Below are 16,967 nucleotides of genomic sequence, written 5' to 3'. Positions count from 1 at the left end.
ACCAGACTAATATTTCTGTCATCTGCATAGGCCAGAGCTACTGTCAATTTCTAATTGAATCCTAATCTTAATTTTTGGGTCATAGCTGGGCTAATCATCTATTAACTGTTTATTTAGTACCGATTAAGTAGTACTTTTCCCACTAGTGTTTCAAGTTTCAGGTTTAACCTGAGAAAATACAATGTTGTAATGAAAAACAGCACCTACAGGTGATTATCACCAATATATGGTGCTCTTTTAAATAGTAGATTAATTCTCTCTTTTAATTTGTGCATTTCTTTTTAGAAAACGGTTCTTGATTACCATCTAGAGGCTTTTTAAAGTACTACAACAATTTCTGGGGAAAACTTTTTTCTTGATGAAGAAAGACATAAGATTTTTTTTTTTAAAAATGTTGATTATCTTACAGGTACTGGCTTAGAGAAGCAGTGATACAACCCTGGGATTGGAAACTAATTACCTCGTCCCTTCTAATCAGGATCCACTGATCGCTCCATGAGAGCATTTTTTTTTAAAAACTTTGGAACAGAAATGTAGTTTGTTCATAGTGTGTGAACTGGCTTTCCTGGATGTTTTTGTTCCCTTGTTGTGGAGCATGCACATTGTCTAATTTTTTATCTTCATGTCTTAGATATGGGGAGCACAGACACCAGTCATACTAATGCATTTGCAAGCACTTCTGTCATCCAGTTACAGTCGGCAACAATCAGATTCTAAGCCTGAACATAAAGTGTTTCTATCTATTGAAATAGATATGTCCACAAGGGATAGCATGTGTCTTATATACACAATAAGTACTAGATGAGCAATGCTGTAGGATTATCCATCTTCCTTTTGGTCAAAATACTGTTCTCCCATTTGATTCCAGTTCTTTATTATGTAATATAATAGATTAACTGGAAAATGGGCCAGTCAGTTATTTGATTTTGTCCGTTGCAGCTAAATTGGGACAAGAACCAAATTCCGACAAAGTCATAATTTGAGCAAGGCTCGCTCAAATCATGCATGTGAATGCACTGATCGAGCTAGTAGAGCTATGTAGGTGGTAGTGAGTTTGACTGTAGTTATTAAGTTATCGATTATCCTCAGATAATATCAGATGTTATGGGTAGGGCCATTGGATCATTGGGTTTTTGTCAATTGTTACCTGCTTTGATTGTTTTGTCAGACTATAATACACCTATAGAGAACCATTGTAAATATAAAGTTACACAAATGGTCCAAGGTGTTTTGTTTGAGCTTTTTCATTGTCTTGTACTCTCTGTGACCCAGCCCCTGCAGCAGGAGCCAGATAAAATATCAGCAAACAGATGCAATAAAGAATGATAAGACAGAGGTGAAAAGTTTAACTGCCCTCAGAGGCTTGTTAAATTCAATCAGTTATGATATTGACACTTAAGATGATGTTGTATTATCGTTTTTTATAATTGCCAATTATTTGAAAAGTGGCCTATGTAACAGTTCTTTGAAAGGAGGGGTGTTGTTGATAAATCCTTACAGAAAAAAGGCTAAAATAAATATGATTTCAGATCACAATTCTCACACAAAATCTCAACATTTAAGAATACAAGATTGTAAATATTAGGTTATTAAAAATGTATGTGTATACTTAAAATTGTGTTGACATACACCGTAATCGAAATTGGCCTAATCCCCTTTAATGACATTGAACAGCAACTTGCTCATGCAGAGCAACTTGGTCTGGGTGGCCTTCCCATAACCCCGACTTATGAGGCCAAATTAAGATAAGAACAGGTTGTCAGAAAGTCAAACAGATGAGGACAGTTTATGGTAACACTGTATCTTATCTCTGACAAGGAAGTATGTGGTCATGAAAAACTTGAAATGCCCTCCGACAAACATGGCTCTAACACAAGAAGCAGAATGCAGTGTACATTTAACTTAAGACAATAGAAATGCTCCAGAAGTTTTTTTATTTAGCATTGTGCAAAAAGATATTACAGTACTGATTCCTTCAATTACACTTTACAATTTACAAATTTTCCCTTTGTACCCACGTACAAATGTTGTCTGTGTTGGTGAGCTGGTACGATGCTATCTTTTGGCCCAGTAAAAACCAGGGTCCGGTGATGGAGGAAAGGTGTGGCAGTCACCGAGGTGGCTGTTGATGACAAACAGTCTTGATTGGAGGGGTTTGGGGAGACAACAGGGTAGCCAGCAGCCTGTGTGCAACTGTGGCTCCTGGAATAGATGTGACATGTGATGAGAATGATAACATGATAACACATGTACCATGTACCATTTACCATGAACACAGATGAACACTTGTGTTCATGGTGCATGTAAACTGATTTTTTCCTAATTCTGTCACCTCATAGTAAAGTGGAAACTGGACGGCTAAATGTCTTTGCTGCTCAGTCATCACCTCTAGATCCTTGAGTGTTTCAGCCTTCCTCCACTTAGCTCTACGGTTTTGGAACCAAATCTGCAGCACAAACATCACAAATATATACTGTATCAGACTATCAGAAACTCAGTGTACTGTATTGTATCAATATGATAATACAGTATAGGGAAAAGCTTTAAATTATTTTAAGACTTTTGTTGTAGCTGGATCACCTGTCGAGACAAATTGCAGGAGTTGGGGTGAAATATTAAGCATGATTCATCCCACCGGCCCGTTTATTTTCAGTAATACTCCTTAAAAGCTTTGGCAAATCATAAACGTCTTACAAACTTAAAAAGACATCATTCTGTATATATAAGCCTCGAGTCACAAACATCAGTTTAAAAATATTAAATTAATCAGCAGACAAGCCCATGCACAAACATTAACTCTTGTGTTAACTTTAGCATGGAAAAACTTTTGAAACTGGAAAAACTTTCCAAGATTTTAACTTGTTGTTTCTCCTATTTGCAGAGGTATTTTGTTATCGCCCTTTTGTCAGATTATGTGATCTCATGCACCAGATCCACTGGGTTAAAAATTCACTCATTTTTATCTTAATATGATACCGATATAGCACTGGGGTCAGGTCTGATGGGGCCAGAGGCTCGGATGTGACCAAATGTAAGCGACTGTGGCTGCAATTCTAAACTAAATTCTGGTTATTTTCCCCTAAAGACACCAGATTTGACTCTGTAATAAGCAATGGCTTAACACTGTTAAGCCATTCAGTGTTGCTCTATTGAGCAACCACTAAATCCATAATGTGACATTCAACATATAGGAAATTCAATACATTGACAATAAAAATAGAAATTTATCTTAATGCAGTTTTTACCTGGAAATTTTGTGAATGAAACCAAATACTGTGTTCAGCTGATTTATTAATCGGCTAGTAATTGTTTTTCTTTTATACTGCCCTGTAAGACCTTCCCATATTTTTGACCCAGTGAATTATTTTCTTTGTGAATATATTCAAGCTGCAGTCGATGACAATATAGCCTTGTCCAAATAGCTATTCAGCTTGATATCACAGAGCCAACAAATTTAGTTCTATGTCTGTTTAAATCCTGTTTTCACAGTTTAGGGCTCATTGTGATGGATCAGCAACAGGTGGATCACCAACAAAATGACTGTTCAAAAATCCAGAAAATAAACTCCTTCACAATCACAATCAACCTGTTGATATCACAGCTCTCCTCTGATAGGTTTTCTGATGAACTGAGAGGGCAGCGGCCCCTCCAGACCTCTTTTAACACACCAGCAAGGACTTTTGCTGAATTTCAATTGAAAATCAATTCATATTTTTAATCATGATTTCTTTTCTGAGCTAGTCACTTCCACGCCTTGAGTTTATTTGCATGTGTCTTACCTGTATGCGACTCTCCGTTAGATGCAGGTGGGAGGCTAACTGATCCCTGGATTTAATGTCTGGGTAGTGAGTCTGCTGGAAGACCTTCTCCAGCTCCTGCACCTGGAATGGTGCAAATGTGACCCTTGTTTGTCTCTTTTTCCTTAGTTTGTCTGTGACAGAACCATCATCACATGCATCAGCATATTCAGAACATGCATCCACCATAGTGAGTTGAGCTTTAACCCTTTGACTCAAAAGTAAAAAAAAACATAAAACACGCACTGGTGCTGTCTGTGCTGGCTTTTGGAGACTCTAGCCTGACTGGTGATATGTCTGTCGAAATAAAATTTTTTAAAAGTTAGCTGTATTCTCTTTCTATTGACATCTATGCAGAAAAGAGCTAAGAAAACGATACCTGTAGATGTTCTGGTGTTTTCCTTGATAAGAGCAAAGTTACGGAGAATTCTTGTCTCCTTAACACAAGTGGGTCTCCTTAAGATTTCTTCAATAGAATGGGCTAATTTTTGGTTCTGTTGAGATTCCTTTTCTTCAACCATGATGGACTCTTCCTCCGCATTACTTCTGTTCCACATTTCCAGCAGTTTATTGCAGCCTTCTTTTTTACTCACCTCTTAATCTAGAAAAAAAAGTCCTATCTTGTTCCCCTTCACACTGCAAATTGAGGAAGGTAAGATTGTCCTTCCTCCCTATCGACTTGTGTTTGAACTGTATCACATGGCCATCAGCAAGGAGGAGCATCTCACTGTGTGCAGCCACACACTAACCCTTCAGGAACTTTAATTTATGGCACTATATTCCTAGGATAGTTATGTCCTGCTTTTGAAAGGGTTTAATTAGATTAGATTATACTTAACAGAAAAAAGTGCTTATCAAGAGAATTTCTGGTCTGGGAGACTTTATCAACTTAGCCGCAAAATGCCCTCTCATGCTTCAGGTCTCCTATCAGAAACAAAGAGAACACAGATAATCGGAGATAATCTGTTTCTTAGTATGTCTCCATCTACTGTCAGAGATTAGATATCAGTTTGTCACTTGTTTAATTTACTTATTTCCAGGACACACACAAAATGGCAAACTTAAGAAACAAAATAATGCTAGTTAAATGGTTATCTTATGAGATAGACATGAAAGCATAACCTTAACAAAACTATGCTTAAAAATGACTCCGCCTCCAAAAAACCTCTAAAAGAAAGTAGATTATTTGAATTTTGTGCTTTTTGTCACTTTTTCACACCCTTTGCTGAATTCTTGACCCCTCTACAGAGCATAAACCTACGCATATTCAGAATTTGTTTTCAAATGGCTTAATAATTAATTATTGTTGTTATTATTTAAATAATTTGTAGTATTTATTATTATTGTGATGATATCCAGATAATATAACCTTTGGCATACATCTATTTGCCTCTTTTCAGACTATTGTTATTGGTATAACTGTGTTTATTTGCACAGTCTTTATTGCATCTTTGACTTAGACAATGACTGCTGTGATGCCTTTAGTGAGATATTAACTAAGGAACTTTATGGACTTTATACATCATTCTACATGCCCAATAGTTATATATTTGCCTGACTCAAGCAAAAATTTCAAAGAAACAGACTAATGATACTGTTCCCCTCCAGATCGCCATGGGGTGGCAACATTTCTCCTCCGGGGAGGCAGGTCACTTGGACGTTTACATAATATTTCTTCCTTCAACCCTTTTGTTTCAACCTATGCAACTTCTTCTTTTCTACCAGCTTCATATTCCTGTCCAAAACAGTAACCCAATTTATTACAGGACAGCTTCTCGCCCTCTTAGAACAACAAAAACAAGTGTGCCATCTCTGCAGCCAAAAGGGATCATATGACTCTGGTATTTGCAAAAAACATTATCAATAATTAGTCGTATTTGAAATAAAGAAACATGAAAAAATGTAGTGTGTGATATTCATGTTTTATTACGCCTTATCAGGTCACATCATATTCAGATTGTATATCAGCGCCTCACTGCTCACAGTTCAATGATGCGCCGACCTGATCAGATATTTAAAACAGAACCAATTACTTCTTGATAATACAACATCATTTTTATTTATTGTTTCTTCTCATAAATTTTGCTCAAGTGTTCATGAGCTGCAAAAACGCAAGAAAAAGCTTTGAAAGAGAGTGAGGTCTTAGCTAAACAATAGTAGCAAAAAATGGAGAGAAACATATAAAAATGCTGTGTGTAATGCTGGTAATGTGAGGCTAGCTAATTTATGAAAGTGCTGTACCAAGATGGTCTCCTCTCTAGCACATTCCTCATGGCTCATGAGCTTATGACAAACCACAGCTCAGCACACGGACGGTTAATAAGCTTTCTGCCCTGAACAGCATCTCTAATCCTCAGCTGAACAAAGTTTATGATATCTGTGGGACAGAAGGGTACCACTGTCAAAGTCATTACTTTGACACGTGGCCACACTAAGAATATTCTCCAATAACATAATTCCATTCCTGTTACAAATGAACAGCTGTACTCAATACTCAGGTGTACTACCTCATTACCTGTATGTGTACATCAGGCATTATTGACCATGACAAGCATGCCACTCGCCAACAGGGTGGCATTCATTTGATTAACAACACACAAATAAAGAATCATTGAAGATGTGTTTACTATACTGAAATGAACTCTGCCACTTCATGGAAATCAAGATTAAGAGATTAAGACCGAGTGTTCTACCAGTGCAACATGACCACAGTAGAACTTTTGACCTTTGTCTTGAGCAAGCCTGGGAGCAGTGATTGAACTAAACTGGCCTGATCTATTCTCTTCACTTCTTAACATATGCAACTATTTTTCCTCCTACAATCCTTTTCTCAACCTTGCACCTTACATACATTGCACATAAATTACCCACCCTTTCTTTGTGTTTACATGCATGTGTGTAATGGAGTTTCTGGTTTATGAGATTCACAAATTCAACATATTGACAGTCATATGACAGCATTAGCAACGCAGCATAGAGAAGCATCAGGACCGATCCCAGGGTCAGTACCTGACATATGATAAATCTTTATTTAGAGCTTCTAGTCACATGCATGGAGACCTCATGATGTTCCAGACCTACAGTCCAAATTGAACGTTTTCACATGAGCTCAATTTCCATCAACTATTGCACTTGGTTTTGTTTGTAATCTAGTATAAAGCGAAAGCTTGTATTATTATTATTTAGTTGTTTTGTTGTAAATTTGTGCTAAAACTTCATTTCATTTAAAAATTAAAGCTGTTTTTCCCCCTTAAAAGATGCTTTGCATGTGGGTCAAAGGAGCTTCCCACTGAGGTCTGATAACTTGCATCATCTATTTATTTGTCATGACTAGAGGTGGAAAAATAATTTCAGATTTCTTGACAAATGTCAATATTAGGTATAAAAAAATAACCTTAAACCAGCCGTGTGGAAATGGAAGATATGTACTGAACAGCTGTTCTTTGTCCTCTCCATTTGTTCCAAAGAAAAACAGAGTGATGGATGAGTAAGGAGCAAATCCTCCATTTTCTTGTGAAGAATGTCCTGTCTTAACCCTTCCTAATTGAGAAGCTGTGGGCTGTATTAAACTCTAAATTAAAACTAACCATTTAATCAAATTTAATATAATCTCAGCAGACAAACAAGAGACGTACTGTAAATGTACAAATTGCATTAACTTTAACTGGACATGCTCAATAAATGCTGCCGATGCGCTGTGTCATTAAAGGAAATTTGGATATTTTCAATCAATAAAAATATTTTTGAATGAAGAAATCATAACGGAAATGACCTTATCTGACAGCAGAAGTTCAAGCTGCATTTAAACAGACTAAATCAACATATCACTTCAAAGAATTCTTGAATAAACAATGACTTAGTAAAATGACGAGTCATATACAACAGGGTGCACAGAAAAGGACATCCTACACATTGTTTCTGCCTTGCTTCAAGCCAAAAATGTAACATCTGAAACCATGTCTGTGAGACTCAATAAATGCTGGTCGGTCAGCTGCTGTAATTGGGTTCACATGAGCTGCTGGTGGGACTTATTTCAATCAAAAGTCTCATGCCCCAGCCAAACTTCTCCTCAGCCACCTCCTAGCTCACTCCCTGCTTTTTGGAATACCATTTCTCTCTTAACGTGCTCACCTCTCTTTCCACTCATGTCTTTTTATTTTTCTGGTTTGTTTATATCCCGGTAAGATCGCAGCCTGAACCAACAGGTTGAAGCGGACATGGCTCTAGAAAAGGAGAGCAATGGGCTCAACAACTACGAATATGCAGTAAGTGTAGCTTTATTATTTCAATACCCTTTCAAATGTAGTGTTTTAAAGGCTAATCATTAGACATTCGCATTAGTTTCTTTCACAACTTTCAAAATGATGAACATCAGATTCGTTATTTGATGTTTTCGCCAGATAAAGTAATAGTAATCAGTTGATTTGACTGCACAAAGTAGCTCTATTTTTTATTTCCACAGCAACAACTCATTTTTAAATTCACCAGAGAGAATCATTCAAAAAACACTGGAGAAGCACACAGTGTTCCTGTTTACATTCTTAGCCCTCTCTAAATCACATTATTGAGTTCTGCAGTGTTTAGTCAGAGGAAACATGAACATGTGAGTAATTCCAGATTGAAAAAAGGAATGAATGAATATTTGTACAAGATATTCTAATATCATTTCGACATCAATTTATTGTATTAAAGTTACAATTGTGACTGCTTTGGTACACTCAAATGTTTGGTACACTCAAATGAACCATTTAGCAATCATTGAGTATAATAAGTCTTTCTTTTAAAAAGGACCTATTTAAATATTTGACATCTAAAGAATAATGAGTTTACTCTGTTAGATTCATAACAGACCTAGTTGCTCATTTCAATAATACCAATATATCTGCAGCTGCTGCAATTATCAGCATAGATTATCTGGTTTAGCACATGACCAGGAGCACAGTTACTTTATTGACAAGGTTACACAAAGTCATCCTGACACACCGCAGACCCACAACCACAACAGCCGTGTACATTAGGGTTAAAGGACTCATCCAACAGCCATGTCAGGGTTCAAACAGTGTTTTTACTGGAGCTCCTCTGTCTTCCTTACTGACCTGGTGTTACACTCCAGCATGTATTGATTCAGTAGCAGTAAAAATTATACTCAGATCTTACTCAAGTGAAGTTTTGAGTCCATATCAGATGCAGTAATTGGAGTTATTTGAAAAATATTAACTAAACCAAACAGTTTGTGTCCTAATTGTCATTTCTCTGTCTAATTCGAGCTTGAGGGACACTTTTGTGATCTGTCAGACACAAAAGATGTTGAAGACGTCGGCACATCTTTGGAGGGAGACGCCAACAAACTGGCATACTGTGTAACAGATGTGCCTCCGTGGTACCTCTGCATTTTTCTGGGCATCCAGGTGAGTCTGCGAACGGATTCTACCTGTTTCAAGAGGAGCCTCCCATCATTTGTGTCTGCTAAATATGTTGGAATTGGGAGATGCTTAAAAGCAGCATGGGTTAATGTTTCCAAGCACTGCAGTTGTAGCTTATATGCTTCACTTTTAAATAGTGTGAGTGTTCTGCTTGATGCCTGGGATATAACAGAAATATCACGTGTGAGAAAATGTTATGGTTTCTTTGCAGATGCTAAGCGTTTTACTTCATGCTGAATTTGAAAATTTGTTCCACTCTTTGGGTGTAAAATCCTTTTGATGAAGTTCATTTATTAATTCCATGACAGTCTAACACCAGAGTTCACTCTACAGTCCATCTCCAATAAAGGTTTTGCATTCACTGTGTTTCCTTCTCCCTTGCAGCATTGCTTGACTGCATTCGGAGGCATCATCGCCATTCCAATAATCTTGTCTCAGGGGTTGTGTCTACAGCATGATGCCCTCACGCAAAGCCACCTCATCAGCACCATCTTTTTCGTCTCCGGCATTTGCACCCTGCTGCAAGTTGTCTTTGGCGTTAGGTGAGAACCTGTTAGCCTAGTAAATGTTAAATCAGATCCCTGGAGTATCAGAAAGTGATGTGTATTTACTTTGATTGCAAATATTTTATCTTATAAAGTTACTCATTTACTTTCTCAATACGAAGATTATTTAAGCAATGCAGTGGTGCAGCCTGGCTAATTAAAGTGGATTTTACTGTGCTATTACTGAACAGGCACAGCAAAGCAGCTTTCATTAGTAATCTTTGTTGAATGTTACAGCAGTTGTTACCCTGAAAAAGCCAGCAGTATTTGAAAGAGTAGTGGAGTAGTAGTGCTGGGATATAAAGCTTACTTTAGTGTGAGTTTTAGTGATTTAAAAAGGGGTCACTAGTATAATAAATTTTACACAACTATAAGATAACAGAGAGCACAGAGAAAGCAAGAGTCTCTTGTTGGCAGAAATTACATTAAAAAAATTCAGACAGCATTTTATTTCTCTACGTGTGCCCTGTGTTAATTGAAGTTGGATTAGGGAAGGAATTTCCAGCCTATTCTGTTTGGAATCTAGTTCCACAATACCTGCAGGTCAGCTGGGAAAAAACAAGCAGTATGTAAAAAGGGACAGTGTTGCAGAGGAACAATAATGAAACAGCTCGAACAGTCTGGGCTCAATAAAATGATTCTTTAAAAACACAATATATTATGAAAAACCTTCGGCAAGAATAGTTTCCTAATATACGTAGATAGCGATGAATACTGGCGATGCACGACTTGTACAGTCACTGACTTTAACTCAATTAGCTTCTTGAGTCACTTGCAGTTTCACATGATTTAAAGTAAATCAGTCCTCTAATCATGTGGGAGAGAGAGAAACAGACTGCAGCAGCAAATGAGTACAGGAGGGGAACTTGTAAGGCAAGTGCAAACTTACTGTGTCCTTTAACAAATGCTAAACCTGCAAATTCACATGTTTAATTAACCATCTTAGAGAACATGAAAAAAACAGCCTAGAGTTGAAATAAAAAAACAGTTTTTTTATATATATTTATATATGTACTTATGTGCAGTATATATTATAAACAGCATATTAATCATCTCAGGATAACATCCTAAAAACATTGTAAGTGCATGTGACCTTGCATGTTTGTTTCCAGACTGCCCATTCTTCAAGGCGGTACATTCACATTGTTGGCACCATCCATGGCAATGCTGTCCATGCCGGAGTGGACGTGTCCTGCCTGGACACACAATGCCAGCCTAGTAAACACCACCTCCCCAGAATTTACTGAGGTGTGGCAGACTCGAATGAGAGCTGTAAGTGTGCAAATCCGGCAACTTTGGGTTGGTACAATTACTAAATAGGTGCAAAAAATAGAGGACTGATAAAGTTTTGCTAGTAGTAAATATTTAGGTCCACAGCAATATAAATCTTATAAAATCTGATGTTTAAGTTGTCTGGTCGAACGATGGATGGATTGTATTTGTTGTCTCAAAACCAACATTATTGTTTTGTGTGATGGTAATGCAACATACAAAATAAACATACATTTTGCACCCATTTGCACCCATATCTCCAAGGCTGTTGTAAGATTGTGCTGACATTTTCTTAGCACTAATAAAAATTAGGATATAGTGGCTTGATTTAATGATAACAAAGATATTATAACGCAACATACATTGTCCCAGATAAAGGGCACTTAACAGATACCATAGTGGCATCTGCTTGATGTAACAGAATTTGCTATGGATAAAGGAGAAGATTAAAAAAAAGTGACAGCATATGATAGCAACTATCTTTGCAAACTGTCAGAGTTTTAAAAACTCTTGTTTATGTCTACAGCTGCAAGGATCCTTCATCATGGGCTCACTCTTCCAGATGTTTGTCGGATTCTCTGGCCTCATTGGACATTTTATGCGCTTCATCGGGCCCCTCACCATTGCTCCCACTATCTCTCTTATTGGACTGTCGCTGTTTGACTCTGCTGGCACCAGTGCTGGTTATCATTGGGGTGTAGCTGTTATGTAAGTACCAGTCTTAAAGCATCTTCATGGGGTTGGATGGCTGAATTGTGTTTATGTTTGTTTGTTCTAAAGATGATAGTCTGCCACACCTTTTTTATGTAGCATGGGGCATTTATGGTTATAACCTCTGGCCTGATTTATAAATGAGATAAGGAGAGTAATACATTCAGTAAGTCTGTAGTGTTGTTTCTTGCGTGGAAGTGTGATTAATAATGTGAATTTACTCTATTTTTTTTGTTTGCCAGGACCACGGCATTGATCACCCTGTTCTCCCAGTACCTCCGCCATATTCCTGTGCCAATTCCAGCCTACAGCATACATAAAAAACTGCAATTCACACGTGTCTATATCTTTCAAATTCTCCCTGTGGGTGCTCTTTTTTCTCCCAGAAAAAAAAATCCATCAGTGTTTTTTCCCAGAAGCTATCTCACTGTTTGACTTTTTTCTATCCATAGGTTCTCCTTGGAATAGTTTTTTCTTGGCTAATCTGCTACATCTTAACAGCCTATGATGTACTCCCCACTGATCCAGAAAATTATGGTTATCTGGCCCGGACTGACCTGAAGAAAGATGTGATCAGCAAGGCTCCATGGATTACTTTTCCATATCCATGTAAGAGAGTGCTAAACAATCAACTGATTAGTTGTTTTCTCAATAAACATAAAAAGTTGAGCTATATTTAATACGTGTATGATCTGTTCTTATATCCCACCAAGGTCAGTGGGGGATGCCAACCGTTAGTCTGGCTGGAGCCGTTGGCATCCTGGCTGGGGTAATTTCTTCCATGATAGAGTCTGTTGGTGACTACCATGCCTGTGCCAGGCTTTCTGGGGCCCCGCCTCCTCCTAAACATGCTATCAACAGGGGTATTGGCATGGAAGGTCTGGGCTGTTTGCTAGCCGGAGCCTGGGGCACAGGAAATGGTACAACATCCTACAGTGAGAATGTTGGTGCCCTCGGTATTACAAAGGTGAAACAAACACCTCACTATGAAACTGTTAACCTAGATTTCACTTTCTTTAAATGAAATATCTGTAAGTAGCCTTGACTACTTTCATTTCTATTTTTGTTTTTGTAGGTTGGGAGTCGAATGGTGATACTGTTTAGCGGTGTCTTGATGGTTGTCATGGGCATGATGGGAAAAGTGGCAGCCATTTTTACCACAATCCCAGAACCCGTAATGGGTGGCATGTTTCTGGTTATGTTTGGTGTCATTTCGGCAGCTGGAGTTTCCAATCTGCAGGTACACATTTGACATTTCATTAGGACAGTGTCACTGCGTGACCCGAATGCACCAATGCGGCTCTTTTGCTTGTGACTTTAACAGTACGTAAATATGAATTCATCCCGGAACATCTTCGTCTTTGGCTTTTCCATGTTCTCTGCACTGGTCATTCCCAACTGGATACTAAAACACCCAGAAGCAATTTCCACAGGTGCAAAGCCATACTTCAACTATAAAGCCACACATTTTCCCTTGAAAGTTTTCATGGTTGAACTAGTTTCATGACATTGTTTTCAGGGCTGGTTGAACTCGACCAGGTGCTGCAAGTCCTTCTTACCACTAGTATGTTTGTTGGAGGTTTCATTGGTTTTATACTTGACAACACAATCCCAGGTATTTCATTACCTTAATTAATTTGATTCAGAGAGTAGTAGGAGTGCCGTGGTTAACGACTTTAATGTGGATCTCACAGGATCAAAGCATGAGCGAGGTATCCTGGCCTGGAACGAAGCCCATGAGGGTGACTTCAGCAACACCTTGGAGAGCAGGGAGGTCTACAATCTTCCATTTGGCATCAGTACTTACTTTTCATCCTTCCCCTGGCTCCGGCACATACCATTCTGCCCTCCCGGGGTAACTGCATCCCTTGAGGAAACTGAGGCAGATACTGATTCCTTGGAGAATAAGCAGCCACTGGGACACTTGGAGTCTTCACAGGTCATTATTGGAGCCACTCTGTGATTGGTGTGAAAATGTCTGCATGCGATTTTGTGGATTGGCCAGACAAATGTACGCGGTACGAGGCAGCTCAGTTCAGACTTTTTTAAGGACACTGTACTGTAACAACATGGTGCAAAGAATTTCATATTAATGTTTTTTTGCAATCAATATAGGGGACATCCTCAAAAGAGGTGAAACTATAACAGCTATATCCTCAAAGCGTATCCTGCAGTTTTATCATGCTATCCACAAACAGTTGCCATGGGAAATTACTTCAAATATATTGTTGTCACCTGGTAAAGTTTATACAATTGCTTTGATGTATTGGTTTATCTGTGCAAAGGCATTCAATTGCTGTGGTGTCCAAGACTTTATTTCAACACAAGTCTCTGCACTTCACCTGTTTATGGCAGGATGTAATAATACAACAAGATGTTTTCCTCAGTGTGCAAATAAAGCAACCCTTTCTTGATTTCACTGAATTTTGATTTCTGATGTTTTTTTTCATTTCAATAATCTTTCCCATTCTGCAGGAAAAAACAAAGTGCAGAACCAATGTTTACCATCAATATCCATTTAATTTATCCCAGTCAGATCCTGTTTGATAGCCTTGTACAAACTCACAAACGACCCTTTCCACATATAACGTTGGTGTTCACTGGTGGAGTTGATCACCTGCTGGGCGGTGTAAACCAGCGTCAACAATGTGCGCTCGAAATCATCCTGATGCAGGGGACCCATTTGATTGGAAAGGTTGTAAATGAGCCGTAAAATTTCTGCTGGTTTCCACGGGATGATCTTCTCACAGATGAATTTCAGGTCTCTCGCTCTGCGGAGCGAAGCCACCTCAGCGTCTTCCACAAAAAACACGCCGCTGTCCTGAAAGTGTGCACCAGACAGCATGATCTGGTGAATAAAAAGGAATTGTTAGTGGTCACGTCTAAGGGTAATTTCCTTTTGTTCATATTCTTACTTCAAATAATAGATGAACATCACGAAAGGAGTTGTTGAAGATGAGGTTCATCGTGCTCCCCCCTCGTTTCATTCTGCTTGCAGCTGGGAATAAAGCTTAAAAGGGTAAAGGGGGACAGAAGGTGACAACAGGTGAAACAAGGACATCATATTTTTTATCACCTTTTTTTATTTAGTGATTTAATTACATGGATCCAAACTGGCTCTTAAATCCGAAAACATGTGAGAAAGTGTGAGATTTTGTTTCATCTAGTGGTCAAAACACATATTGCAAGCTTGAAATAAATGCTCACGTTATATTTAAAAATTCCAGGCAACTGTAAAAATATGTATGCAACTTTTTAACATCAATACAATATTACACTAACATCAATATAAGGCGGACAGGTAGAGGAGAGAATAGGCAGAGATCATAGGGATACATTAATAGTACAAGCTATTGATTGATAGAGATGCTGCTGTAACTGTAAGCCTAAATATTAAAGTTAGACCTATATAAAAACAATAGGACTCACTTCATCTGTCCTCAGAGCATGTTTAAATATTTTGATTAATAATTTACAATATGATAATACCAGTTCTTCTTCGTGTGAGAGGAGTGCGAGCGGAAGAGAGAGAGAGCAAAAAAAAAACGGTGTGAAAGCTATTCTCTTCTTGTATGTGTGTGAATGCAGGATAATATAGTTTGATTTATTGTGTTGTTTTTCGAGTTTATATTGTTTTAAGGAGTGTGTGTTTGTGTGTGTGTTGTCATGGCGGCCAACGCCGGTTTGACCGGCTTCAATCAATCAATCAATCTTTATTTATATAGCGTCTTATACAATCAAAATTGTTTCAAGGCGTTTTCCAGAATCCCAGGGCCTAACCCCAGACAAGCAACAGTGGCAAGGAAAAACTCCCCTTAAACAGGAAGAAACCTTGAGCAGGACCAGGCTCATGTAGGGGGACCCTCCTGCTGATGGCCGGCTGGGTAAAGAGAGAGGAGAAGGGGGAGGACAGGTAGAGGATAGGATAGGTAGGAGAGGAGAGGGGTAGAGGAGAGGAGAAGTAGAGTGAAGGGGAGGTAGAGGAGAGGAAAGGAGAGGAGAGGGAGAGGAAAAGGAGAAGGAGAAGGAGGGGGAGAGGAGAGGAGAGGAGAGGAGAGAGAGGAGAGGAGAGGAAAGGAGAGGAGAGGAGAGGAGAGGAGAGGAGAGGAGAGGCACAGAGCACAGAAACACACACAAAAAATATGATGTACAATCACTTCAGTGGGGCCAGAGGTCATTATGCAGGGGTCATTATCCCCCTAAGTATGATAATCTGTCTGTCTATGATAGTAACTGGAATTACAGAATTAGTAACAATAAGCTTTTTCAAAGAGGAAGGTTTTAAGTCTGATCTTAAAAGTAGCGATGGAGTCAGCCTCCCGTACCCGGACAGGGAGCTGGTTCCATAGCAGGGGGGCCTGGTAGCTAAATGCTTGGCCCCCCATTCTACTCCTAGAAACTCTGGGAACCACAAGTAGACCAGCATTCTGAGAGCGGAGGGATCTATTGGGCTGGTAAGGTATCACTAGCTCCTCCAGGTAGGATGGAGCTAGGCCTCTGAGGACCTTGTAGGTCAAAAGAAGGGTTTTAAAAATTATTCTAAATTTATCGGGCATTCAATGAAGAGATGCCAGTACAGGAGTAATGTGATCTCTTTTGTCAATACCTGTCAGAACTCTAGCTGCAGCATTTTGGATCAGCTGGAGTCTTCTTAAAAAGGAGTTTGGACACCCTGATAATAAAGAATTAGAATAGTCCAGCCTGGAAGTAAGAAATGCATGGACTAACTTTTCAGCATCATGGTGGGTCAGTAGTTTTCTAATCCTTGTGATGTTCCTCAGGTGAAAATAGGCACTTCTAGGGACTAATTTAATGTGTGAGTTCAAGGACAGATTTTGATCAAAAGTTACTCCAAGATTCCTCACAGAGAGACTAGATGCTAGGGAGATACCATCTAGAGTGATTATGTGATCTAATCTATCCCTGAGAGGTTCAGGACCAAACACCATGACCTCAGTTTTTCCTGGGTTAAGGAGGAGGAAATTTGAAGACATCCAGGACTTTATGTCTTTAAGACAGGTCTGGAGCTTCACTAACTTCTCTGTCTCCTCGGGTTTCATGGATAAATAGAGCTGAGTGTCATCAGCATAACAATGAAAATTTATCCCATGCTGCCGAATAATGTTCCCTAAGGGAAGCATGTACAATGTGAAGAGGATTGGTCCGAGTACAGAACCTTGAGGAACTCCATGGCTAACCCTACTGTATGAGGAGGGAAC

The 16,967-nt window shown here is 38.8% G+C and overlaps 3 protein-coding genes across 3 annotated transcripts in view; 1 reads left to right on the top strand and 2 right to left on the bottom strand.

Annotated features, from left to right (window-relative positions):
• Positions 1-1,917: 1,917 nt before the first annotated feature.
• Positions 1,918-4,536, bottom strand: LOC130536555 (intestine-specific homeobox-like). The gene is made up of 5 exons (XM_057052598.1): positions 4,177-4,536; positions 4,044-4,094; positions 3,780-3,931; positions 2,333-2,446; positions 1,918-2,202 (listed from the first exon to the last, which is right to left on the bottom strand). Exons 1-5 carry the CDS (start codon positions 4,352-4,354, stop codon positions 2,056-2,058), a joined length of 642 nt encoding a protein of 213 aa, XP_056908578.1. The 5' UTR covers positions 4,355-4,536; the 3' UTR covers positions 1,918-2,055.
• Positions 4,537-7,766: 3,230 nt separating this feature from the next.
• Positions 7,767-14,172, top strand: slc23a4 (solute carrier family 23 member 4). The gene is made up of 12 exons (XM_057052765.1): positions 7,767-8,062; positions 9,065-9,205; positions 9,605-9,762; positions 10,878-11,037; positions 11,564-11,745; positions 11,991-12,111; positions 12,201-12,357; positions 12,462-12,715; positions 12,824-12,988; positions 13,073-13,181; positions 13,268-13,363; positions 13,443-14,172. Exons 1-12 carry the CDS (start codon positions 8,015-8,017, stop codon positions 13,709-13,711), a joined length of 1,860 nt encoding a protein of 619 aa, XP_056908745.1. The 5' UTR covers positions 7,767-8,014; the 3' UTR covers positions 13,712-14,172.
• Positions 14,173-14,248: 76 nt separating this feature from the next.
• Positions 14,249-16,967, bottom strand: part of LOC130536663 (protein FAM180A) — a 6,560-nt gene continuing 3,841 nt past the window's right edge. The window contains exons 2-3 of the mRNA XM_057052766.1: positions 14,664-14,758; positions 14,249-14,596 (exon numbers count right to left, since the gene is read on the bottom strand). Of these exons, the coding sequence (XP_056908746.1) occupies positions 14,267-14,596; positions 14,664-14,758 (425 nt within the window). The 3' untranslated portion in view covers positions 14,249-14,266. The remainder of the gene's footprint in view (positions 14,597-14,663; positions 14,759-16,967) is intronic.

This window comes from Takifugu flavidus, chromosome 13 (genome assembly GCF_003711565.1).
Source record: "Takifugu flavidus isolate HTHZ2018 chromosome 13, ASM371156v2, whole genome shotgun sequence".
In the NCBI taxonomy this organism is placed as follows: Eukaryota; Metazoa; Chordata; class Actinopteri; order Tetraodontiformes; family Tetraodontidae; genus Takifugu; species Takifugu flavidus.
This window is presented reverse-complemented; position numbering and strand designations above follow the sequence as displayed.

Coding starts and splice junctions, on each gene's coding strand:
- LOC130536555 (XM_057052598.1), bottom strand. CDS start 4,354: ATGTGGAACAGAAGTAATGCGGAGGAAGAGTCCATCATGGTTGAAGAA. Junction 3,932..4,043: donor AGCCAGCACAGACAGCACCA/GTGCGTGTTTTA, acceptor GTTCTGTCACAG/ACAAACTAAGGAAAAAGAGA. Junction 2,203..2,332: donor AGTTTCCACTTTACTATGAG/GTGACAGAATTA, acceptor CATCTATTCCAG/GAGCCACAGTTGCACACAGG.
- slc23a4 (XM_057052765.1), top strand. CDS start 8,015: ATGGCTCTAGAAAAGGAGAGCAATGGGCTCAACAACTACGAATATGCA. Junction 9,763..10,877: donor CAAGTTGTCTTTGGCGTTAG/GTGAGAACCTGT, acceptor GTTTGTTTCCAG/ACTGCCCATTCTTCAAGGCG. Junction 12,989..13,072: donor CTGGAGTTTCCAATCTGCAG/GTACACATTTGA, acceptor TGACTTTAACAG/TACGTAAATATGAATTCATC.